The 24,365-nt window shown below is 43.3% G+C and overlaps 2 protein-coding genes across 7 annotated transcripts in view; one reads left to right on the top strand and one right to left on the bottom strand.

Annotated features, from left to right (window-relative positions):
* Nucleotides 1–20,956, top strand: part of MACROH2A2 (macroH2A.2 histone) — a 59,593-nt gene extending 38,637 nt beyond the window's left edge. Inside the window, exons 3-9 of the mRNA XM_072628724.1 lie at nt 305–411; nt 5,225–5,422; nt 6,131–6,241; nt 8,993–9,092; nt 11,716–11,805; nt 18,523–18,697; nt 20,158–20,956. Coding sequence (XP_072484825.1) covers nt 305–411; nt 5,225–5,422; nt 6,131–6,241; nt 8,993–9,092; nt 11,716–11,805; nt 18,523–18,697; nt 20,158–20,323 — 947 coding nt within the window. The 3' untranslated portion in view covers nt 20,324–20,956. The remainder of the gene's footprint in view (nt 1–304; nt 412–5,224; nt 5,423–6,130; nt 6,242–8,992; nt 9,093–11,715; nt 11,806–18,522; nt 18,698–20,157) is intronic.
* A 12-nt stretch (nt 20,957–20,968) lies between these two features.
* AIFM2 (AIF family member 2) overlaps nt 20,969–24,365 on the bottom strand; it is a 28,290-nt gene continuing 24,893 nt past the window's right edge. For 5 of the 6 annotated variants that reach the window (XM_072628719.1, XM_072628722.1, XM_072628720.1 and 2 more), the window contains 2 exons: nt 23,778–23,978; nt 20,969–23,529 (listed from right to left, as the gene is read on the bottom strand). In XM_072628719.1, the coding sequence (XP_072484820.1) occupies nt 23,375–23,529; nt 23,778–23,978 (356 nt within the window). In that variant the 3' untranslated portion in view covers nt 20,969–23,374. The remainder of the gene's footprint in view (nt 23,530–23,777; nt 23,979–24,365) is intronic. The other variant, XM_072628723.1, reaches the window with a different exon arrangement.

Raw genomic sequence — 24,365 nt, 5'->3', positions numbered from 1 at the left:
GGGAGTGACTTGCTTTGGCTGTTTGGTCCACATCCGTTCTAGTTAAGAACCCAATTACAACCCCCATGGTTAGTGGCCTGGAAGCAGAAGCAGATCGCCTGCACATTCCCCAAAGTGACAAGCTAGTGCACCCCTCAATCCCACATGGTCAGGCACCTCCAGAAGCATGCAGCCCAGCCCTCCCCCGTGCTCCCTCCCCCAGCTATCTGCTGCCAGCTGGAGAATGGTTCTCAGGTTCGGCAGTTCCGGGCCAGCAGCTTTGCCCCTCCCTCCCGCTGATCCTGCTGTCCATTGTACTTCGCAGCTGAGATCTTAGAGCTGGCCGGGAATGCTGCGCGGGACAACAAAAAGGCTCGGATCGCACCCAGACACATCCTACTGGCAGTGGCTAACGACGAGGAGCTAAACCAGGTACGTTTGAGACACCAAGTCGGGAGAGTTGCTTTCCCTATGTTCGAGACCTGAGCCTCGGCTGCGCTTGACAAGGGACTATGCTGGGCACTTGTATTCTGCCAATCCGTCAGGTACATGTTTAGATTAAAAACCGAGACAGTAACAGAGAAGAAGGAATCCCCCAGCCTGCCTGATGGACAAAAACAGACCCTTTGGCGCTCTTCCCGCTAATTCCCCTCTTTCTGTTCATGCACCAGCCTCCCCCCACCAGCCACCCCAGACAGAAAACATAGGAATTGCTTTCCCCTGCCACCTCACCCTTCCATCCTATCGGGTGCCAAGTCTACATCATCATTCACGTACGGCCCCTCCTTCCCACTCCCAGGGTCAGCTCCCACGTCCAGACATTACCTCTGCCCTGCACAATTGCTATAGCCTCCTAACAAACTGGCCTTCCAGAGTCCAGTAGAGAGCTTCTCATTGTCCATGCCTCAGCTGTTCAAGAGCCTTCACAGGCTGGCTCCAACCTAGCTCTGGAGCTTTAAGGAGGGGGTACAAAGTTTCTCTTTTTCACTGAGGTTTTATTTTTCACCTCTTAAGGGAGCTAAGAAGTACTGTTAGGTCAGTGATGCAATATAGAAGGTCTCTCTGAAAAGTATGTTCATTTCATTAAATACATTCAAAACATTTCATGTACCAAGATTTGTGAATAACTTCAAATATTAACATAATTGTTAGTAAATACTTCAAGAATATTTGATTTCATTGGTCTGAATACTTCCTCCAAGGATGTAGATTAGAGCCCCTCCTTTCTCTAATAGACAGTAGTTTGTGGATAGCTTTGGCTGAAAAAAAAAATCATCACCTGGTGTCCAAATGTCTGGGATCGTCCCTCCACACTTAGATAGGTTAACCCTCAGACAACAGACCAGAAGCCCATATTCAAAGACTTTCCTTCTTTGCAAGTCAGAAATTATCTATAGGATCATAAATTTGGAAACCAAATGGACCTCAGAGGGCATCTGGTTCAACTCCTCATTTTACAGATAAGGAAACTGAAGCCCACAGAGTCCCAAGACTAGTCCCAAGTTCACACAGATAGTGTCAGAGGTGGGGTGTAAGCCAAGGTTCTCTGACTCCATAGTCAGGTCTCTTTTGACCCTACCATCTGCCAGAATATAAGCTTAACTGGCCCAAGAACCCAGGCTTACCACTATGCCCATGTAGGCATCGAAGGGAACTTTGGTGGAAACACACATAACTCATTCAAATACTTCAGTGGATAAGTGATCACAGCCTCGACTGGTGCTAATCACCACCTCTTTATGCCTCTCTTGTCCATCCATGAATCTTCCATAGAAGAGCCACTCAATGTGCGGGAGGCCTCCTGTTCTTCTCTATTCTGTGGATTAATTTTATGTCACATTTTATGCTATTTTTCTTCATGCACAAGCCAACCCTGATGATTCACTGGACCCACCATGGGTGCACCACCATGCTTCTCTCCAACACCCTTTAGAGACCTTCGATTTTGATACATAGAAACAGTGTACTAATAATAACAGAATTGCCATTTTACTGCTTCCCATAAATGCTTTCTTTAGGGACAAATACAATGATTTGGCTTGAAATGTTTGTATATTTCTGAGATGCCCTGTATGGTTATCTATCATTTCTTTGTCCTGATCATTTAGAGGCAATTCATTTTTATAACAGCTAACATTTATTTTGTAATAAATAAATTACATTTATTATATATAAAGTAGTTTGAAGGTCTGCAAACTACTTTGCATAGAGAATCACAGAATGCGAATGTTGGAAAGGTCCCCAGTGACTGTCCACTCCAAACCCACGCATGAAAAGAATCCCCACTACAAGAAAAATGTTCATCGAGCTTATGCTTGATGATCTCCAAGGAAGGGAAACCACCCCTCCAGTTACTTCGTTCTACTGAGGGACAGCTTCAAGAGTCAGGGAGCCCTTGACATCTCTCCTGTCCACCCTCACTCTTTTCTTCTGCAGGCCAGACATGCCCAATTCCTTCAATCAATCCCCATATGTCATAGACTCCAGGTCTTCCACCATCTTGGTGGCCCATCTCTGGACACTAAGTTCATCGGTTAAACCGTAGCACCCAGAACTGAACACAATATTCTAGATGAGGTTTGATGAGTACAGAAGACAGTGGGATGGTCACCTCCCTATTCCTAGAAGCTCTAAACCTCTCTAGCCCAAGATAATCTTTGTTTTTTTATCTGTCCTATCACACTGCTAGATCACCTTGAGATTGTGGTCCTCTAAAACCTCCAAGCTCTTTTTCAAAACATCTGCTGTCTATCCATACTTTCTCAGTCTTATGCTTCTGAAGTTAATTTTTATACCCAAGTACAAAACGTTGCATGTATGTCTATTAAATTTCATCTTATTAGATTCCTAATTCTGTAACCTTTCAGATCTTGACTGTCATCCTTCCAAGCTTTGTGTCATCTGCTAATTTGATGAGCATGCTTTCTATGCCTTTATTCAAGTCATTGATAAAATTGTTAAGTAGCACCAGACCAAGCACAGACTCCTGGGGCACTCCACTGGAGACCTCCTGTCACGCTGACAATGAACCATTAACAACTATGCTGAGTCTAGCCATTCAACCAGTTCCAAATCTATATCTCTCCATCTTCTCTACAAAGATACTATAGCACCCCACTACCCTGGGTTTTATTTTCCCAGCTTCTGCTGACATTGGCAGGCTGGGGGCCCCAGAAAGTAGCTAACTACTTCTCCCCTCAAGGTTCTAGAGGTAACCCTGATAGGCTGGATTCAAACTAGCTTGCTGTTTTATGCAGTGGAACCCTAGTTCTATTAAAGTGGTTCATGAGCCCCCATTGAGTATGTTCCCCACTGATTATCAAAATTAGCCAACCAGAGTTCATTAGCTTCGGAAAGAAGCATTTACTAAGGGGGTATAATTAAAACAAGTTAGTACAAAATCAATTCCCCTGAGAGTCTAGGACATATTCTCCTTTCATATGTACATGTGTATATTTGTGTGTGTGTGTAGTGTCCCAAAAGTCTTGGTACAGTTTTAAGCTTTAATAGTATAGATATATATACATATATATATAGATTTTACATGTGTATGTAGGTATGTGTCTGCATATCTGTATCTACATATATAAATGGTATGTACAGATATAGATAGTATATATATAGAGAGAGAGAGATGTACATAGATATAGATATGTAGACACATACATATATGTACAGAATTCCTGAGGAGAGTGGTCTCAAATTTAAAGGGTACAAGTAGCAAAAAGGTAACTCACAGCTCCTCTTCTCCATTTGGGGAGAGTGGGTACTGCTCTCTCCTGGACTCTGAGGGTCAGGGCTTCGGTAGAATCTTGGAGCTGCTTTTCCTCCCTGTGTCTCAGCTCTTGACGAAGATGACACCATCAGCAATTTCAATTCCAGGGACATGGCCACCAACACCAATGGGGAGGCCAACCTTCTAGTCTTTCAGAGCTCACAGGTCATCCCTCCTCCTTTCCCCTCCCAAAAAAATGATTCCTTCTCTGGGGCTTGGCTAGAACTGTTTCTCCGTTAAGCTGACCTGCTATTGGATTGTGGCATTCCACACAGGTCAACTTTGCTTTCCTCAAGCCCCACAGGAAGTGAGTCATTCTCTTACCCTGGCCACAAGCCGTTTCCCTTATGGCATCCTCTGCTTTTATACACTGACCCTTGCAAGTCCTCCATCTCTCCCGAAATGATGAAAGATTCAGTGTGTCCATAGTTACACCTTTGGTTGATTGATTGATTTAGTCAAGTTGGCTAAGAATTACTCACATCTGATTTAGATCATTGGTTGATTGATTCCATAACTCACTCACACCTGTTATAGACTGCAGCACCTGCTTCTTATACTAGCATGAAATCATTTATCAAAAACTAAGTATCCACAACATTCTCAACATCTACCAGTTTAATCATCCCATCAGGAAAGGACATAAAGTTAGTCTGGCATGGCCTGTTCTTGATGAAAAGAAGTTTGTCACCCTCTGGTCCTCACAATAACTCTGTGAGATGATGTTTAATGGGAAGTTTCCTTCTTCCAAGTAGCTACACACTACTCTGGCTCTTGCTGACATCAGTCAAGGTGAATTCCTCTTTAATACATCAACTTCCCCTGTGAACCTCCCATTTTTATACAATTTTTGGCCCATAATTATCATTTCATTGGCAAAGTGAACTCCCAGTGGGGAAATTCCCTCAGTAACTGTAGTGTAACTTATTATCTTCAGCAGTTGCCTAGAGCCCTGAGAGGTTGACTTACCTGGGGTCACATACACAGCCAGCATATAGCAGAGGCAGAATGAGAATCCAGGTCTCCTTTGTCTGAGTTTAGTTCTCTATCCATTGTGGAATGATGGCTCTCCTGTCACACTCTTCTCTAAAGATATCAATCAATAAATGAATATTTATTAAGTACTTTCTGTGTGTCAGGCACTGTTCTTAGTGCCCTGGATACAAAAAGAAGCAAAAGACAGGCTTTGCCCTCAAGGAGCTCATGTCTGGAATTCTTTAGCCCTAGGTAGCTCTTAAGGTTCTATCTCCTTGTCCTTCTCCCTTATTTCTGCTTAACATTCTGGTTATGGTCACAGAATGTCTTGGTAACTAGGAAAGCATGGTGACAGTTCAGGGAGGATAGAGTCATTTAATTATGTGTGTTGTCATCTCTTTAGAAAGACTAAGAGTAGGGCATGAGAAACCTCCTAATGAAATATTCTGAATTGGGAAAGTCTACCATGCTCTCTCCTGTGCTTTCTCCCTTCAGCTGCTAAAAGGAGTGACCATTGCCAGTGGGGGAGTCCTGCCTAGGATTCATCCGGAGCTGTTGGCCAAAAAGCGAGGGGCCAAAGGCAAGTCAGAAACAATCCTTTCCCCTCCCCCAGAGAAAAGAGGAAGGAAATCAACTTCAAGCAAGAAGGGGGGGAAAAAAGCCAAAGCCGCCAAACCAAGGACATCCAAAAAGGTAAACTGAGAGCACAGGTATGGGAGACCCTAGGCAAAGAGAAAAGGTTGAAAGGTGGAGGCCTGTCCAGCTTTCTTAAAAAAAACTAATGTATTTTAACACTGGAGAGTTGGAGAAAGTAACAAGGATTTGAATCAAGAAACATATCACCCTTTAGGTATTGAAAAATAATGGAATTTAAACCATTAAAACAGTCCTAATTCATAGACTCTAGACATAATCTAGTTCAATTTTCATTTTACAAATGGGGAAACTGAGGCCAAGAAAAGCAAAAGGGCAGGCCCTTGCTCATGTATAAGTGCCAGAGCTACGATTCAAACCTAGACCTTCTGACTCCAAACCCAATATGGATTCCCTTCCACCATGCTGTCCCACTCCTATGAAACTGAAATATACATGACCACCTGCCCTAGCTACCATTGTTTGCCCACAATAATCCTATAACCATGGCTACCTAATAGTCATTCTGATCTGCAATGGGAGATACACAAGGGATGGTGGAACGAGAGGGATCAGTGCATCTCTGATTAACTGCTTCAGTAAAGGCCTTCCCTTCTCTCCTCCCTATGTTGGCCTCCTTTCCTTCAATCCAAAATGGATCCCAAGTCCCACCCCTGTTTATACAAATCAGTGGCTGCAATGACATGACTCCACAATGCTCACTGGGCCAGTTTCCCATCTGTCTGTCCATCTGATTTCTGCCAACAGTCCAAAGCAAAGGACAGTGACAAAGAAGGCGCTTCAAATTCAACATCTGAAGATGGCCCTGGAGATGGATTCACCATCCTTTCTTCCAAGAGCCTTGTTCTGGGGCAGAAGGTAATAAAAATAATCCTAGTGTGAAACTGTAAAAACAACTGGACTGTAACAACCTGTTATTCATCAGCCGGTTGGTCTTGCCCCACTCCCTATGACACTGATACAATTGAGCTGGGCTAGGCTGGAATTGTGGGTTTTTAGAAGTGAAAACCACGGCAATGTCGGTCTTGTAAAAGCCAAAACTGTGTTCAGTTTTAAAGACTAGCACAGACATTAATCAGCCTATGGGCAAAACTAAAATGAGTATCAGGCAGCTAAGTAAATCAGTCAGAAGCATGACTTTCCTAGGAAACCTCCAGACACCTCTATTTCTTTGCCCACATACATCCAAAAAACAGTCTGCCTGCAGGTCAGCCTTATACTGCTTGAGGTAATTAGTTTTGTTTCTGTTTTTTTTTTTAATGAAAGAAAGAAAATAGAAATATGTTTTATTAAATATCCCTTGTGTTAGAAATTAATTATTTAATAGGAATTCAGTCTGCTCTCCACCGGTCTTTGAAAAGAAAACAAATACATTTTAATCATCTTGGAGAACATGAAAGCTGCACAGTCAAATATGCAAATTCTTATCTACGAATGTAAACTGAAAAGGCAGTTTATCTAGCAAGTCCACTGGGGCATGAAATAAGATTCAATCACAAACTCACAGTTAATCACTCCTTCGGTAGCAGACTCACAGCATGTGAAAGTGAGAAAGGATATAGATGGGCAACGTCCTGGGAGATCAGCTAGTCCAACCCTCTCATTTATAGATGAGGAGAAAAATTTCCAGAGTCACTTGTCAGAGGTCACCCACCTAATGAGTAGCAAGACCAGGATGTGGCTCCCCAGCAGCACCACCACAGGCTGCCTCCATGTCCTTCCCATTCAAGGCAGGGGGATACCAAGGAAGACATGCTAAAGGCCTGAGTGTGGTGGGTTTCTAGCTGAGCCCTGAGGACTCATGCCTAACAACAGCTTCTTTCTCCATTGTCCTTGGAAATGACAATGGCTTAGAAATGGGGGCAAGAGCTATTCTCCCTAATTCAGAGATGTAGAGAAGGAAAGTAGGGAAGGGGGAGAGAGACCACATGGAACCTGCAAGGCTGATGGGAAGCTCTTTTGTTCTCTCCTTTAGTAGGAATTAGGCCCACCCCAATAGAGCTCTCATTTCTCCAATATGTTGGGGTTTACAAAGCATTTTTCTATAACCACCCTGTGAGGCAGGAGGGATGTTATTATGCTCATTTTGCAAATTGTAGTAGTAGTAAAGTAGCAGTGGCAGTAAAGTAGTAGTGGTAGTAGTAGTAGCAACAGAAGTAGTAGTAGTAGTAGTAGTAGTAGCAACAGAAGTAGTAGTAGTAGTAGCAGCAGTAGTAGTAGCAGTAGCAGTAGTAGTAGTAGTAGTAGTAGTAGTAGTAGTAGTAGTAGTAGTAGTAGTAGTAGTAGTAGCGGTTGTAGAGTAGGAGTAGGAGTAGAAGTAAGAGGAGTAGGAGGAGTAAGAGCTGGCATGGAGGAGAGCATCAAGACTTGCAAAGCCCTTATTACCTTCTTTGAACCTCACAACCATCCTGAGATAGATACTATATGTATTGTTAAGAGCAGCTAGGTAGCTAAGTAGCTAGAACACTAAGCCTATAGTCAGGAAGACCTGAGGTCAAGTCCAGCCTCAGACACTTAGTAACTCCATGACCCTGGGCAAATGACTTAACTTCTACCTCAGTTTCTTTAACTGTAGAATGTGGATAATAACAGCACATATCTCACAGAGCTTTTACGGGGACCAGATGAGATAATAATTGTAAAGTGCTTAATAAAATGCCTGACACAGAGTAGGCATTATATAAATGTTAGCTATTATTGTTATTATCACTACTTACAAATAGTAAATTCTCTTTAAATGTCAAATGAATTAAGAAACTGAGAATTGAAATGGTTAAGTGGCTTGCCCATGGTCACACTACTAGTAAGTGTGAGAGTTCCTTTCATGGAATGACGGTGGGAAATTATTTCTTTGTAAACACACAGATAAGCTTTACAGTTGTGTAGAATGAAGTTCTAGAAAGGAGCATACTTAGAACCCAAGAGCCCTCAAGTTCAGTAAAGGAAAGTCATTCCTTGGCTCTGTTGGGCTTTCCTAGTGGAGTCTGTGTATTTGGAGCAGGAAGGGGTAGGAAGGAATTGGAGTTGGAGAGAGAAGTCATGGCTCTTCTTCCAGGAAGACTGGCCAATGGGGTGCTTGACTCAAGATGGTACTTGACTGAAGATGGTGCTCAGATAGATGTTCTCCTGAAGGTGTTCTCTATGGAAACAGATAGAAGCCCTCTTGGAAAGAGGGGAGAATGGGGGTTTCTTTCTCTTTTTCTGGAGAGAGATGAATTAGTGATGATCTCTTGGGCACCAAGGTGAAGTTTGTGACCAATAAAAAAGTAAAAGCCCCGAAGAACTTAAAATCAATGCTTGGTCTATACCCCTAGTCATCAAATCTATTCCTAGGAAGTTTAAATAATAGATAGATAGACAGACAGATAGATAGATAGATAGATAGATAGATAGATAGATAGATAGATAGATAGATAGATGATAGATAGAGAGATAGAGAGATAGATGATAGATAGATAGATAGATAGATAGATAGATAGATAGATAGATAGATAGATGATAGATAGATAGATAGATGATAGATAGATAGATAGATAAGCTAGGAAGTACAGCAAGCCATTTCCATTCTAGTTGAATGCTTTCTATATTTTCCCATTTTTCATTCCACAGCTGTCTCTGACACAAAGTGACATCAGCCATATTGGCTCCATGAGAGTAGAAGGCATCGTCCATCCAACCACAGCTGAAATAGACCTCAAGGAAGATATAGGTAAGGCTCTAATCTCCAGGTGGAGACCAGAAGAAGTTTAGTGTTAATGTCATGGAAGAGTTGCTGAAATAAATACTCCCCTTTCTAGAAGGCTAGCTGATGTGGTTAGTCATTTATAACATGTAGCAAGGGCCTCACATTTGCCATGTAACCAGAGATTATGTGGCAGATACTTTGTCCAGCATTACATCCCATTTTATCTACAACTTCCAGGTTGTTATGTTAACTAGTAACCACTAGATGGCATTCATCTTTATGTTTTACTCTCTGCATGTAATTTCATTTAAAGTATCCAATCCACAAAGTTAAGTAGAAAGAAAAAGAAACGAACATCAAATAATTAAGTCATGGTTATCATTCATTCATTTCTTCATTCAACAAGCCAGGCAACTACTGTGAGAGCCAGGTCTAATCATGGATGGAGCAGTGATCACGGAGTTCGGAAGACCTGGGTTCAAATCCCATCTCTGATACATACTGGCTGGGTAGCAATAGACCAATTACTTCAACTCTAGGATCTGCAAAGTGCTTTCTTCATAATTTTATGGTGGCTCACTGGATAGAGCTCCAGGCCTGGAGGCAAGAAGTCCTAAGTTCAAATCCAACCTCGGGTACTTACTAGCTATATGACCCTGGGCAAGTTACTTCACCCTGTTTGCTTCAGTTCTTTAATCTATGAAAGGGGCTGGAAAAGGAAATGACAAGCCACTCCACTGTCTTTGCCAAGAAAACCCCAAATAGGGTCACAGAGTCAGACACAACTGAAATGACTGAACAACAACAAATAGTATAGGTATTATTATCCCCATTTGACAGATAAGGAAACTGAGTCAAAGAGTTTAAGTGGCTTACCAAGGGTTAGGTAGGATGCACTAGAGCTGGGAACTGAACACAGATCTCTTGACTCAGGCTTAGAGCTTTTGTGGAGTCATTTTGGAAACAATAAAACCTGTTTTGGAACCGTGGCTTAATTTGAAATGGCAATCAATTAATAGTTGTGAAAATAAGCAATTTTCTTAATATGGCAGATATTACAATAACAATATTAAATGCTCACCTCAGTCATTTTGTTCATTTGCATGGTTAAATAAACCTAGAAGATACATCATTCTAACCTAATGTGTATAAAGGAATGTTACAGGTTGATGACCAAGCATAGAAGTGTTCAAAATACCAGAACAAGAAGAAACCTCCAGAGATTATGTGGTCCAGGGATTCTTAACCTGGGGTGCACAGATCACTTGAGGGATCATCCATCCCTAGATACAGTTCAGGGGGGCCACAAACTTTGAGGAGGAAGATACATCTTTATTTTTACCAACTTCTCATTGAAACAGCATTTCCTTCAATTATTTAGAAACATGATGATAATGATAGCTAGGATTTCTATAGTCACTGTGCTAAGTGATTTACAAATATTACCTTATTTAGTGCTCATAAACTCTATGGGAGGTAGGTCTTAGTATTATCCCTCTTTTTCAGTTGAGGAAACTGAGGCAAACAAAGGTTAAGTGACTTATCCAAGACCACACAGTTAATAAGTGTTGAAGTTCAGATTTGAAGTCAGGTCTTCCTGACTCCAGGTCCATAACTCTATTCTGATTCTGATATACAGGATTTCAAGGTTAAGGTTAAGAAACTCTGGTCTAAACCAGCTTCCTCGGGTTACCAGTGAGAAAAAAACTACTCAGAGTGGAAATGATGTGACCTGGCCCAGAACTAGTAACTTGTCTGTCTCTGTTAAAAAAAAAAAAAAACAGACAAGAATTGAACCCAAAATGTAATTTTAGGCTGATTGAATTCTGAATTCAATTCATGAACTCTGAACTGAAGATTGAAACTAAGAAAAAGTGCTTGAATAAGGAGTATTATCAAACCCTCCCAAGAAGGACCCACCTGCCCGCAATAACATTAGTGGTAGAATGTAGACTAAATGACCTGCTAAATGAATGATTCTGCTCCAAAATCCCTCTAATTAATGAACTTTGGCTTTGGAGTGAGAGAGCATGGATTATTCCAATCCCATCCTGTTACTGAGTATCCTCACGACTTTTGGACAAGTCCTCTCTCAGGGTCTTATTTCCCTCCCATATAAAGTGTGAGGGTTGAATTAGATCATCTCTAAGATTCCTCCAGCTCCAAATCCTGGGATGCCAGACCACAAAGATGGAATTCATTCAGTATCAACTACTTTGGCCAGTCAATCAATCAGGAAACACTTATTAATAGCCTACTGTGTACCAGACACCATGCTTAGTATTAGAGATACAAAGAGTCAAAAGATGGTCCTTGCTCCCCAGGGACTCACATTCTAAGAGACATGTAAAGAATTGGATACATACAAGATGCATGTAGGGTAAATGTATGTCATGGAGAGTACCACCATCCATGTGGTTTTCTGCCAGACCCATGATCTCTAAGTGTTGGACTCTGTCACCCCCTACAGCATGCGATCCTTCACACAATAAACAGGACTAGGCTGAGTAAGATTCTCATGTGCCTACTGGAAGTTCCAAGGCTGGTTTTCTGTTGTTGGGAAAAAAAAGAGTTGGTTTGTTTCTCCTCTCTTCTTCTTGTGTTTTCAGAAAGGAGCAAAAGGATTTCCCTCTTTTCTCCTTTATAGGTAAAGCTTTGGAAAAAGCTGGTGGGAAAGAATTCCTGGAGACTGTCAAGGAACTACGCAAATCTCAAGGACCCTTGGAAGTGGCTGAAGGTAAAAACTAGACCTGTCCCCAAACATGCACACAGCAGTGATTTGCCAGGGTGGGGACCATGCCCACCAGGCATGGAGACAGCATGCCAGAAATCCTTCTCCTCCTCAGTTCAACCAAAGCCATGTGGACTATTCTTGAGGGTGCTTTTCTATTAGGAAATGACCACATGGACAGAGTCTGGATTGGCACCAGTTGGTGTGGCTGGCAGCCCCTTGCCTCACTGTTAACTGAGGATCTCCATTTTAGGCTTCCCTAGCCCCTTCCCTCCATAGAGTCCTGCCCTTTTGGGAATATGGCTGACTCAGAAGTCTTTTTCAGAGCATTCTAATGGAAAGAACCCTGGATCTGGAGATGGAGGGTCTAGGTTTGAACCCCAGCTGTGTTGTTTCTGTCTGTGTCTTTGAGCAAGGCAGGTCACCCCTTCCAGACTGTCTCCTCCTCTGGCAATCTCTCAGGTCCCCTCTGATTCTATGGGCCTGCATTGAATTTATGAAATAACCATGAAGACTACCGAAAACCCCCATCTGCTTAGTGGGTTAGGCCCACCCTGTCAGATGTGTGGCAGGATAGTGCTGACTTAGCAATCAGAATATTCATAATCATAAACTTACTAAGTGCCAGGCACTGTGCTGACTACAGATATCTCAGTTGATCCAATAACCCTGGGAGGTACTCTTATCCTCATTTTACAGATGAGGAAACTGAGGCAAACCGAAGTGAAATGACCTACTCAGGGCCACACAGTTAAAAATGTCTGAGGTTAGAATTGAACTCAGGTCTTCCTGACTCCATGTCCCATACTCTATCCACTGCAGTGCCACCTAGCTCCTGATACTGATTCATGTCAGAATACTGCCAACTCAGCCATTTTTCTAATGTGCTACTCTGATCATGTCCCTTAATTCTTTAAATTATAGTAATAAAGGACTTTAATACTGTAAAGTATACAAACTATATTCATTGTCCTCTTGAAGCTCTCTAATGATCCTGTAAGGTTAGGACCGCAAGTGTTTGTTAGCCCTATTTTACAGATGAGGAAACTCAGGCTCTAAAAGAATAAGTCATTTATTGATGGTCATTTAATCAATCAGAAAGTATTTATAAGGCACCTACTATGTGCCCAGCATTTTGCTCAGCACTGGGGATACAAAGACAGAAATGAAATAATTCCTCCCCTCAGTAGGCTTACAGCCCTACTAGGAGAAATGATCCATACATCAGTATATAAAAACTACTCTAGAGGCTAGGGAATCAGGAAGCGTCTTGTGCACAAGGGGGTGACTGAGCTGAACCTTGAAGGAAACTAAGTATCCCAAGATACAAAGGTAAGGAAGAAGAACTTTCCAGGCATGGCTGAGGGGCACAGTCAATGCAAAGGCATGATGATGAGAGATAGAGTTCTACAGAACTCTAAGGAATAGTAAGAAGGCTAGTGTGGTTAGGAAGGACTATGTCTAAAAAGGCTGGAGAGGTAGGTTGGGACCAGGTTGTAAAGAGCTTTAAAAGTCTAACAGAAGAATTTATACTGAACTATAGAGGGAATAGGGAGCACTGGAGTTTATTGATCAGGGAAGTGACCCTTGCTTTAAGAAAGTCACTTTGGTGGCTGACTGGAGGATAGATTGGAGGAAAGAGAGACCTGAGACAGGAAGACCAGTTAGCAATATTATAAACAAGAAGTGATAAGGACCTGAGCAAAGATGGCAGCTGTGTGAGTAAAGAGAAGGAAAGAGAGGCAAAAGATTTTGTGATGGTAGAAATGGGTAGTTTTGACAGCTGACTGAGTACATGAGCTAAGAGAGAATGTTAAGAACTTGGGTGAACAGGAGAATGAAGGGGCTTTTGTCAGAAAGGGGACATTCAGAGGAAAGGTAGGTTTGAGGGCAAGATAATGAGTTGTCCTGGACACGTTAAGTTTGGGATATTAGATTGTAAGCTTCTTGAAAGCAGGGACCATCTGTTGCCTCTTTTTATATCCTTAACTCTCAGCACAGTGCCTGGCACCTAGCAGAGACTTAAAAATGTTTATTGGATGAAGGTTTATAGGACAACCAGTTTGAATTGTCCAGGAGGCAGCTGATGATATGGAATTGGAAGTCAGAAGAGGCTAAGACCTGAAATATAAATGTGAGCAGCATAGAGATGATCAAATCCAGGAAAGTTGATGAGGTCACTGAGAGGGATAGTTGAGGGAGAAGAAAAGAGGTCCAGGACAGAGCCTTAAGGAGCAACCACAATTAGAAGATGTGATCTGGAGGAGGATCCAGCCCAGGAGACTGAGAAGGAACGGTTGGAGAGGTAGGAGGAGAACCTAGAGAGATCAGCGTCCCAAAAGCCTACAGAGGAGAGGGCATCCAGGAGCAGCCAGCAGTGTCAGACGCTACAGAGGAAGAGAGTGTCAGAGGCAGGATTTGAACACAGATCTTCCTGAGCACAGGAATCTGACCACTGAACCCTGACAATAAGTATTTTGCTGTAAGCACGCATGACAATGGATGTACTCAGCAGGGTTCACCAGAGGCAGCCTGGAGCAGTGGAAAAATCATTGACCTTAACAATCAAAAGATCTGGGTTCAAATTCTGCCTTCCAAACTGATATTAGCTGTGGGACTCAGGGCAAGTCACCTTACCTCTTGGGCCTTCAATTTCCTTGTCTGTAAAATGGGATGATAATAGTACTTAAATTACGTACCTCACAGGATTACTGGAAGGAAAGTGCTTTGTAAAACTGGAAATGACATTCAAGGCAGTGTACTTCAGGCAAGCATTAATTAGAGACTTATTTTATAGATGGGCAGCTAGTCAGCGGATAGAGCTCCTGCCTGGAGTCAGGAGGACCTGAGTTTAAATGGAGCAACAGATACTTGGTAGCTGTGTGACCCTGGGCTAGTCACTTCACCCTGTTTGCCTCAGTCTCCTCATCTGTAAAATGAGCAGAAGAAGAAAATGGCAAACCACTCCAGTATCTTTGAAAGAAGGAGTCAGGCATGATTGAAACAACTAAACAACAACAATATTCTAGGGACGAAGAAAATTAGCCCCTACCCTTAAGGTGCTTATATTTCAACAAGGTGAAACAGACAGATGCAGATATGTCAATACAAATCTTGTACGGAATAAGTACAAGTAGTGGGGGAGTGGGGTGCTAAAAGTAGTGAAGGAGGGGCTGGAGAAAGGCTTTGTGCTGGAGGGGACTGTAAAGCAGAGAGAGACAGGGAGAGGAGCAGGAAGCAAAGAAATAGACTGAGGAGGAAGGTAGAGGAGGACCTAGACCCTCCCTTCAAGGACCTGCTGGGCTAGCAGGAAGAAACCAAGGAGTTGTTCACCTTGATATTGATCCCTATGAAATGTTACTAAGGGATTATCCAACCCGTTTAGATTCTGTGCATCATCATAAACTGTCTAGACCTTAGAGCCTGATTCTGTGATCTAGAAGCTGAGTGTTCTCCCTCCCTACTTCTTGCCTGCTGTAGATTTAACAAGCATGGTACCTCTGCCCTCCCCTAAGTCACAGGGACCCTCCCTGGATCAGTGGGTCCTCCTTGACCTGAGTAGCTTGGGGGTCCAGTAGATAGAGCTCAGAGCCTGGAGTCAGCAAGTCTAAATTCTGCCACAGACATTTATTAACTTCATGACCATGGACAAGTCACTTAGCCTCTTCTTGCCTGAGTTTCCCCATCATAATAATGTGCCTTTGCGGAGGGCCCTTTTAAGCTTTCCAAACCGTTGACAGATTTTGCTCATTTTGGTCTCACAACGACCCTATGAGGGTTCAGTACAGGGTAGTAAGTGCTACTGTTGTCCTCATTTTACAAATAACGAATCTTAGGCTGGGGGAGATCAGGTGTTTGCCTGAGTTATGTGACAGAGCCTACATACAGTTATGAGAGTCAGGAGAGCTGGGAGAAGAAACTAGCTCAGGGATAGGGAACCTTTGAACATGCAGAGGTTAAATTGGCTTGAAGTTGTCTCTGTGGGAGCAGCGCTTGCTTCTTAGAAAAGTCAGGGCTGGTTTTATGGATTTAAAGCCTATTGAAAACCATGAGAATGAAGTCCAGACAGGAACAGTGGGCTAAATAGTGAATCCTGGGGAACCTGACAGAAGGAAGATGAAACAGGGTGGGAAACAGACCAAAAGATGTTGCAAAAATGTTTGGAAAAATAGGATAGTGGAGTGTCATGGAATCCAGTTAATCGAATTCAACAAACATTTCTTGAGTGTCTGCTAGGTACAAGGGATGTAGAAGAGAGAGGTCTGGTCACATTACTCTTTTGCTAAAAAGATCTTCAGTGGCTCCTATGGTACAGATTTCTTGGAGGGGTATTCAAGGCCTGCTGCAGCCTGCAGCCACCATACCCATCCATCCTTATCTCATACCCTTCTTGACACATTCTCTCCTGCCAACCAATGGCTGCAATAACTTCTTTTCTTCTTTTCTTCTTTTGACAAAAAGCCCCTACTGAAGTGTGGGTGTGAATCGGCTTTTTTTCCAAACTTGGTGGCTCCCCCATGCCCAGAGATACATTAAGTATGTAATAAATGCCGGGCAGAGATGCAGAGATGATGGCAAGGGCATGGGCCTCACCACAAGGAGCTTTCTGTCCAGTGTGCAACTGTAACCCGAAATGAGTGAGACACAAAAGAATCTTGGAGGAGACAATGGCACTGGGGAGGTTCCCAATAGGATCTCTCATCTCTCCATGCAGACGCAGCCCTGAACAAGGGTGCAAGTCATTGGACATCACCAGGTTAATTCTCAATCTGAAATCTCCAGCTTTTTCCAATGTTAGGATAGATATATATATGAGGGAGGGGAACAATTGGAAATTGTAAGCAAATCTTGGTATCCACACCTCCTTGAAGTGCCCCCTTCTCTTTTAGAAGTTAGCTTTTGAGATCCATAAACAGTGTAAAACACTTCAGATGCGGCTAGGGGGCACCATAGTGCCCTGGGTCTGGAGTTAGAAAGACCTGAGTTCAAATACAGCCTCAGACACTTACCATCTTTGTGACCCTGAGCAAGTCACTTAACTTCTGCTTGCCTGTTTCTTCAACTGTATTATAATAATAGCACCTACCTCCCAGGGCTGTTGTGAGGATCAAATGAGATAATACTTGCAAAGTGCTTAAAAGGCACATAGTAGGTGTTATATAACCACCTCCCCACCCCCACCCCCACCTTTCAGGGTAACTCCTTTAAGTGGTATTCACCGCACACCCTCCACATCAGAGCATCAGAGGCGTCCTGACCTTTGTAGACGTATGCATCCTGGCTCCAGCCCTCAGCAGCCCCGATGCCTTTTTTAGGTTGGAGATTTAGCATACCCAACAGGAGGGTCCTCAGCGGTTTCATGTGAACAAGACCAGAAGATTTTTTCCAATTGAACGTTCCACTTCATCCTGGCAACAGGTGCGGACTCTGGTTTTTGAAGGACTCAGATTTTAAAGTCCCTTTCAATTGGATCTAGGCTGTGTTTGTTGTAAATGAATATAGTGAATTCTGTGCCAGCACCTTCTGCCCTAAGATGACTGGCACTGGGCAGAAAAGAGCTGACCAGGAGGGTCTTCTAAGCAGTCTGGACAAATTCCCAAGATGCCAGGTCCTATAGGGAGCATTGCTTCTGCAGGAATCTCAACTACCCCCCACTACACCCTGAGAATGTCCAAGGCCAGGCTTTAAGTCAGGGCTCTGAATATCGATGGTGCCCAACACCAATCTGCATAAGGTTTCTGCAGACACTCCCCCATCTTGTTAGCAACCTTAACTTAACAAAGTTAAGTGACTTGCCCAGAACTACACAGCTAGTAAGTGTCTAAGGCTGAATTTGAACTCAGGTCTTCCTGACTCCAGGCCTGGCACCCTGTCCACTGTGCCACTTTTAGGAAAGCAGACTATGAGAGTTCTCCCTGAGGATAAGGGCGGTTTCATTTTTGCCTTTGCACCACCAGTCCCTAGCTCAGGGCCTTAATAAAATGTCTCTTGAATTGTTGAGCAGAAGTTAAGATGAAAGGCTAAACTGAGATTATGCAAGAATCGTAACAAATATAACATCTGGTAACATTTAAGATACACAGATCTTATGTTTTAAAAATCATAAAATGCTATGAAATTATAAATCATAAAGTTATAAAATCATAACATATGTAACAAATAGTAACACTTCAGATACAGGAAAAGAAGAAAGTGATTTGTTTCGTTAATCCGCATTTGAAAACCTTTATTTGGCATTGATCAGTGGATTCTCCACTAGTTAAAGTGTCTGCCTCAGGAAGCTTACATTCTACTGCTGGGTGAGAAGATGTGCATAGAAAAGTATAAACCAAGATATTATACATATAGGAAGGGGCAGGGAACAGGACCAGCAGAAATTAAATCCTACGTCTAAGTGTACATTAGTGACTGGCACCAGCTCAAGTCCCCTAAGGTGGATCCTGGCCACCTCCAATGTCTTACCTCCTCCTCATTGATGGTACCTGGTTCATTCCTGATGAATATCTGGTCACTGGACCCAGATGGCTCTGGAGGAGAAGTGAGGCTGGTGATCTGCACAGCCCTCCCTCACTCAAAACATGTCATTATTTCTCTAATGACATGGTCTTCTTCAGCAACGAAGGATGAACACACACCTGGTTCATTTCAGTAACTCCCCAAGGTTTGAGATGAAAACCCGAGAAATAACTGGTGCCCATTTCTCACTCCCCTTGTGTGCATTAGCCATTGTCAGCCAGTCCAGTGGCCTGGCGGCCAAATTTGTCATCCACTGTCACATCCCTCAGTGGGGCTCCGACAAATGTGAAGAACAGCTTGAGGAGACCATCAAGAACTGTTTGTCGGCCGCAGAGGACAAAAAGCTCAAGTCTGTGGCTTTCCCACCCTTCCCCAGCGGCAGGTGAGACTCAGCACTGGCAGAGATCCTCCTGACTTACCCACTCGTCCCTTGGTCTGTTAAGTATTAGGTATCAGATGCACCCGGTGATTCTTAGCACATTTATAAACATCACAGAGAAAACACGTCATCATCATTAAGAGCACGATCCAACAACAAAGCCAAAAGCACCCTGGGTCAGCTTCGAAGACATACAAGCACACAGCTCCAGAATCCCCATAAGGCACCAGGTTCATGATTCTGGAATTCTGACGTTTAGTTCCCATGTTTTAAGAGTTGGGTAGAATGTCATTTAGAGAGGAGGAAAGGGAAGCTTCCACCAAACAGAAGCAATGGACCTGAGACTTACAAGGAAGTCCTACCTCAGTGTCCTCCTTAAACCCTACAGAAAGAAGCATGCTAGTTGACAAAAATCCACATTTGCTTTTATAGCTTGGAAAAGGTAGCTGGATAGACAAGAAAGGGAGCCAATATCCCAGGTTTGAATCCCAGCTCCAAACCTTCAAGTTGGCATTGGCTACTCTGACCTTTAGCTCTTTGTCTATAAAAGGGCAAGAATACACCACCCACCACAACCTCTCAGGACTGTCCATGGGCAGAGCAGTGTGGGAACAGGGTCTCCATAGAACTCAGGTGGAGGAGGAGGTTCAGGGCCTATTTTATAAGGAAGACTGGGGCCGTTGGGCCACGAGGATCATCAGATGGTATCTGGCCTATCCCTGTTTCTCAAGGTGAGGTTTAGGGACCTGACCTAGGACTTCACTGGCAGAGAGAACACACAACAGCCCCTGTCCATTCCCAGTTTAGAATAAAGAGGACATGGCTAATATGGAAATTGACTTTGATGTCTTCATATATCTTATTTTTCTTGCCTTCTCAATGGCTGAGGGAGGGCTAGGGAGAGAATTCAGAACTGAAAATTAAATTAAAGAGGCCTGGTTTGGAGTTCTAACTCCAAGAGTTATCAGCTAGGTAATGATAATAATGATAACATTATTATTGTAATACTTGGACAGCCTTCTTATAGGGTGGCTGTGAGATAAGCACTTTGTCAGTCTTCAGCTATTAGTAACAACACTTCCAATGTCCCTCTCTCTGCCTGTAGGATCATGCGCTGCAAAGAGTCTTAGAAGCCATCTAGGCTGACACCCTTATTTCAGAAGAGGAAACTGAGGCCCAGGGAGGGGAAGGCTGCTGACATGACTTAGCCTTGCTTCTAGAGGTCAACATTTTAAAATGCTCCATTATCATATGTTGTGGGCAAAAGCATCATTGCCTTGTTAGCAGGCATCTGGCAATGAGGTGTCAGAATTACTAGGAATTCCAGGAATGAGCTTTCAGACACTGCTCTGCCACCACACCACACACACGCACACACACACACACACACGCGCACACACATGCCACATCCATAAGCCCAGCAGCATCCAAACAATTGTGTTTCCTCCCTCTTCTTTGTGCAGAAACTGCTTTCCCAAACAGACTGCGGCCCAGGTGACCCTGAAGGCCATCTCGGCCCATTTTGATGACTCCAGCTCATCGTCCCTGAAGAACGTCTACTTCCTGCTCTTTGACAGTGAGAGCATTGGCGTCTACGTGCAGGAAATGGCCAAGCTGGACATCAAGTAACCCCCCCCCCCCACAGCCGGACCCTCTTTATATTCTCCCTCTATAGGGATCTGAAGAGGATTCAGCTTGGAATGAGAGTTGGGCATTGATTTAAAAAAAAATGAGGAAGGGAGAGGGTGGGAGATGGAGGCAGCCCCGTTCGCTGGAGAATGAGCACTCCCCTCCACAAAGAGGGGGAACGGTTTGTGCTGTCACAGATTCCAGTCCTCCATGACAAGTGCCCGCCCCCATTTTCTATTCACCTTAACTATCCTCCGTCCCACATTATCCCGGCCCTTCCCCGGGATTGCTACGCGTGTGTCTTCTTGTCATTTTAGAACTTATTTTCCAAGGACAGACCTCGTTTTAGATTTGTAGCATTGACTTTTACAGGCAAAAAAAACTTTCAAAATTCTTAAAAAAATATATATCTTCTGTTCCTCTTTCTTTTTTCAAGAGGGGAGGGCATGACAAATGACTTTGGTTCTGTCTGTTGTCTACATTCCATGTTGGAGAGAAAAATCTGAAAGACATTTTTCACTTGGTGCTTTTCTCAAATATGTTTTCTCCCCCTAATAATCTCTGTAACTTCTGATGATGTTTCTCTTCAGGCTTGTTTGTTTTTTAAGGAAAAAAGAAAAAAAGGCAAAAAGATATCCAGAGTCCTTCTTATGACACACTCAATTTTATTGCAACAGATTTTTTTTTTATTTCCCAAAACTGAAAAGTCATTTCATTGTGTTGACCTGTCTAGAATGAGATAAGGGTACAGATTGCCACCTCAGTGGTATAGGACCAATGCCAGCCCAGACCCAAAGTTAGGCCTATAGTGAAGCCTACCTCCCAAGCAGCAGATGCCAACTTGAAATACAGGTGTCTGTTAGTACAGCAAAGAGACCCACCCTCCTTTTCATGCCTTCTATGGAGTGGGGTATGGTTAAAAAGTGGGGACCCACAGCAGGCTAGATTTGGAATCAGTAGAATGGTCTTCTCTGCCAGCTTGGACAAGTTGTTTCACTTTTGAGTCTCAATATCCCCATCTGTAATGAGAGGGTTGGGCCAGATGCCATCTAAGGCCCCTTCCTGCTCTAGGATTCTATGGGCCTATGGACCTCAGGTAGAGCCTGCTTCTGTTGTACAATACTTCCTCAGGTGAGCGGCTGTTGTGGTAGGGAAAGGGTTACATTGCAGGTCTGGACATTAGAGGACAAGAAGCAGATCCTCCTCTAAGAATGGTGCTGAACCTCCACAGGTAGTGCAAAGGTTAGGGCAATTCCTGAAAAGTTATGGCCCAAGCAAGTTAATTTAAGCAGGCCAGCACTCCACACCTTTGGCAAAAGAGAAGTCTAAACCAAGAAGCTTCCTTTGAATTTGAGCCAATTATAATTTAATCTCGGTCTCATAATTCTCTTTCCATCTAGCCCTGACAGAAAGGATTCTGGAAGACCACACCTGAAAATGCAGGTCAATAATAATGCCTTAAAGTAAGTTGATGGTGGGTCTGCTAAAGGAAAGTAGTCCAAGCCCATGAGTACCATGAGATTTAGAGCTGGGAGACAGGAGTCCATGCTCGATCCCAAGTTTCCTCATTCCAAATCCAGCACTCTTTCCACTCCTTATATTGGCTAGAAATTCTGGCTTATGATGTCCTAGTATCAGCCAGGAAACCAAAGCTAACTGTCAGGGGAAAGTGAGCATGGGATTTGCAACAAACCTTTGCTGATGGCTCATTACATCAAGTGTGACCCTTAGCCACACCAGCATGATCAGAGACCCTCCATCCAGAGGAAGATAAGTATCTAATATATCAAGAATTGTTCTGTTGAGCTGTTCAGCAGACCTGTGCTTCTTAATATGAAACATCCCTCCCTCAAAGTCCTCTTCCCCTGCCTCCTTAAGATGTGGAGTTACCCCAATAGAATTTGAGCTCTGAAAGGTCTTACAAAAAGGGAAACACTTTGAGTTTGAGGGGCTGGTGGTGACCCATGAGTTCCACGACCCACATGGGCTAAGAATCAAGACAGCATTTCAGCCAAAAAACTGGCCACCACCTGAGGCACTTTCTGACCCACTCACCAAACTATTCTAGGGTAGGCAGGCATGGGGAAGGATTGGGATCAGAGAGGGGAAAAAATATTCACACTGATAAAATCACAGATCTTTGGAAGTCTCAAGTACTAGCAGTACTACAGGAACCTAGCAAAGGGTGTACTACTACTATTCCATTTCCCTAATTATCTGAAAGTTAAGAGGTTGGGAAGAGAACATCCTTTGTTTAAAATGGATTCATCTAGCTGGTAATCTGGCCCTAAGGAATTTCACCCTCCTAAAATTTATCTGATATTATAGAGAAAGAGCTAAAAGTAGGGACTTGAAAAGTTTCATCATTTCAATAAGTTTACTGCTTGTCAAGTACTCATGAAAAGTTGGGGACAACTTAAGTCTGGAGGCTAAACTGAACACCGTGTCCACTAACCCAAAGTCTGCCTGGCAGATGAGCCTCATCATAAGAGTCAGAAGACCTGCCTCAGGATGCCACCTGTACCTCTTCACAGCCATGGAAACCTCGAGCATGTCTTCTCCCCCTTTCTGGGCATCTGCTAGATGAGAGGATCAGATCAGACAAGGTACAAGGTGCCTTTGAAAACTACCTCCAGGCGGAAGCCCTGACCTTTCCTTCCCTCCTTTCCTACACCAAGGACAAAATACCTGGAGCATACCTTAAGACTTGTATGCTTTTCCATCCCTAGTCAGATCCCATGGGATTGGCTGAGCATGGATGGCTGGGTACCCAAGCAAGGGAATGGCTTTGTCCAACCCCAAAATGACCCTTTTAGGAAGTATTTTTCTAATGTTTCCTCTTGTGTGTTAGATAGCACCTTCAGGAGACACCAGCAATCTATCAAGTGATCCTGTTGATACATTCCAGGCATCGTGAGCACAGGGAAGAATTTCTTCCTTGTGATCTCTAAGTCCATCTGATGCTTTCTGTTCATCTTTTTTATCTTCCTTTTTTAAAGAATATTCACTGATTAATTGGTTTCATTCCCTTTTCTTCTTTCCCCTTATTCTCTATGAGGGCGCTGTCTGCTTCATGGTTTTCCAGCTTGTGGAGACAAACAGGTCCCGGCTCTTGACAAATCTGACCATGAGCCGTCCGACATAAAAGCCACTAATCTGGCCCACACCATCATTTCTTCCCATAGACAGCAGATATGTCAGGGAACCTAGGAAAGGTGGACAAGGAAGAGGAATTAGTTATATTTAACATCAGTAGGCTCTGACTCCTAGCAGCCTCAATCTTGTCCAGCCCTATCTCAAGCAAATGACTACCTATTTTACTTCTCACAAACTGCCACAGATGGAGAGCCCATAAGCAATTCTGATTTATGTAATCACCTCTGTAATCAAGTTGTGTCTAACCAAACCGTCTGAGAAGGCAGTGTCAGGCTCTTACCTAGAGCCCACTTTTTACCTGGCTTGTAGATTGTGAGTGGCTTCTGTTTCAAACTGTTGATAATGTTGCTCACAACAACACTGGCATGTAGTCCAGCATGGTACGCCGTCTTGGGTTCCTTCACATCAGCACAGTCCCCAATGGCAAAGATATTACTAAACCCCTGCACCTGCAGGTGATCGTTAACCATTAAGGTACCATTGCTAGCCATTTTATCACCTGTTGAACAAATTAGGAATCGTTACTCTGAATCTTAACTACTCTTTAAACCAGTCATCCCAATAAGAGAAGGTTGGGCATCCAAGACTGGCAAAGTCATTACCAAAAAGTTCATCCTTAGAGAAACCTCTTTCACACGGCCTTGATTTCTGTCTAAAGCGCTTACCCTTAGAAATTCTCTTAAGGAAGCAAGAGGTATCAACATCTAGAAAATGACACTGATTCCCATGTGGAAAATGTGGTGAATGGGAAAGAAACACCTTATTCTGACCGGTGGGTATTTATTTGAATAAAGAGAAGGGTCAGATGGAATTACAAGACCTGAGGTATGTAGCCCTGGACAAATCCCTTCATTTCTCTGGGGCTTCAGTTCCCAGGACATCTGCC

This window comes from Notamacropus eugenii, chromosome 1 (assembly GCF_028372415.1).
Source record: "Notamacropus eugenii isolate mMacEug1 chromosome 1, mMacEug1.pri_v2, whole genome shotgun sequence".
NCBI classification, from domain to species: domain Eukaryota; kingdom Metazoa; phylum Chordata; class Mammalia; order Diprotodontia; family Macropodidae; genus Notamacropus; species Notamacropus eugenii.
This window is presented reverse-complemented; position numbering and strand designations above follow the sequence as displayed.